This window comes from Austrofundulus limnaeus, unplaced genomic scaffold (assembly GCF_001266775.1).
Source record: "Austrofundulus limnaeus strain Quisiro unplaced genomic scaffold, Austrofundulus_limnaeus-1.0 Scaffold2863, whole genome shotgun sequence".
NCBI lineage: Eukaryota > Metazoa > Chordata > Actinopteri > Cyprinodontiformes > Rivulidae > Austrofundulus > Austrofundulus limnaeus.
Genome location: NW_013955265.1, coordinates 3360 through 5036, shown reverse-complemented (window position 1 = coordinate 5036; position 1677 = coordinate 3360). Strand labels below are relative to the sequence as shown.

General features: G+C 45.6%; 1 protein-coding gene across 1 annotated transcript in view; it reads right to left on the bottom strand.

Moving 5' to 3' along the window:
* LOC106511501 (exostosin-1) overlaps positions 1-1677 on the bottom strand; it is a gene marked incomplete at both ends in the record, with an annotated part of 8290 nt that overhangs the window by 4040 nt on the left and 2573 nt on the right. Inside the window, 1 exon segment of the mRNA XM_014000252.1 lies at positions 357-1108. Within this exon segment, the coding sequence (XP_013855706.1) occupies positions 357-1108 (752 nt within the window).

Genomic DNA, 1677 nt, shown 5'->3' with positions numbered 1-1677 from the left:
AAAACCCATCAGCTTCATTCACAGATTAAAACCCATCAGCGTCATTCACAGATTAAAACCCATCAGCTTCATTCACAGATTAAAACCCATCAGCGTCATTCACAGATTAAAACCCATCAGCTTCATTCACAGATTAAAACCCATCAGCGTCATTCACAGATTAAAACCCATCAGCTTCATTCACAGATTAAAACCCATCAGCGTCATTCACAGATTAAAACCCATCAGCTTCATTCACAGATTAAAACCCATCAGCGTCATTCACAGATTAAAACCCATCAGCTTCATTCACAGATTAAAGAGACCAGTTATTTGTTACGGACCATGGGAAAAAGAGATAAAAAGGTTGATCTTACTGTGAGTAGTCTCTGTTGTCTCGGTCACAGCGTGAGTCTTTGTGTTTCTCCCAGTCTTTGCCGTGTTTGCAGGTGGTCAGCAGAATGACATCATCCCCATTGTGGACGTGATAGAGAGCGTTCCTGGTCTCTGAGCCGATCCCGGTCAGGTAGCGCTTCCCTTTAAAAACCAGCTGGTACTTCCTGAAAGGCGGGGCATCGTTCAGCGTCGGGTAACCCGTCGCCCCTCGTTTCAGCAGGTGGTCTTTGGAGAACAGGGGGATAGAAATGTCAAAGTTGGGTCGAAAGTTGGCCACGTCTGCGCTGGCCTTGGCTAGCATGGCCTGACCCACCTCGAAGCCCAGGTCCTCCGTGTAGTCAGGCCAGGTTCCAGAGTACAGGTTGAATATGAGATGGTTCCTGCCATCGTTCCACGTGGGCAGGTTGTGGATGCGGGTTCGGACGTTCTGGATGTACTGAACCGAGAGCTGGTCCCTGTCCAACGTGTCCACGGCCAGAATGAACAGGCAGGCCCGCGAAGGGTCTGTGGTGTGGAAGCGAGACTCCTCTATGGAGGTCAGGATCTTCTGGTAGGTCTCAGAGATGCTGTCCCCTCTCTGTGGGGGGTAGATGTAAACCCTGAAGCCCGACTGGCAGCGAGCAAAGTCGAAGCAGGTTTCCATGCGGCACCGTTTGTTCTTGTAGATGTTGTTGCAGATGGCGCGTCGTTCCCGAGGAGAGGTGTGCTGGTGGTGGAGCTGAGGACTGTCCTCCTGCAGGGGGACACACAGACAGGTGTAGGACAGTGTGGACATCACCCTTAAACAGCCAGTGACGTCCATTTTTTGTAATAAACATGAATGCATTTTTGGAAAAATAACATTTATAGCATATTTTTAAAAATCTGTGCTGCTGAAATGAAGAGTTGTTGAGAAATATGCATGAGTTGTAACAGGAAGTGATGTCAAACAGGAATGACAATGTAAACAGTGTTGCTATAATGACCAACAACACAGACTGTAGAGAAGAATCTGATGTGTCTTTAGATTATTTTGAGTCACAATCAGAGATGAAGAGTCAGAACTCAAATAATATTATTTCAATAAACAAAGACCCTTTTTTTCAAGAGTCCACCTTTGATGTCACTTCCTGTTTCACAATGTTTGAGCCAAGTTCAGAAGGAAATGTGACAAAATGAGTAAAATCCAAGTTTGTTGAACATAAAGTTGTTTTCCTTGACTTTTTATATTTGAAGTATATGCATGTCACAGGCCCTTTAAGGACCTTCTCCAACAAACTGAGCTTTAATGGAGCTTCTAAAGTCTGAAGGACTGAAAAAAGC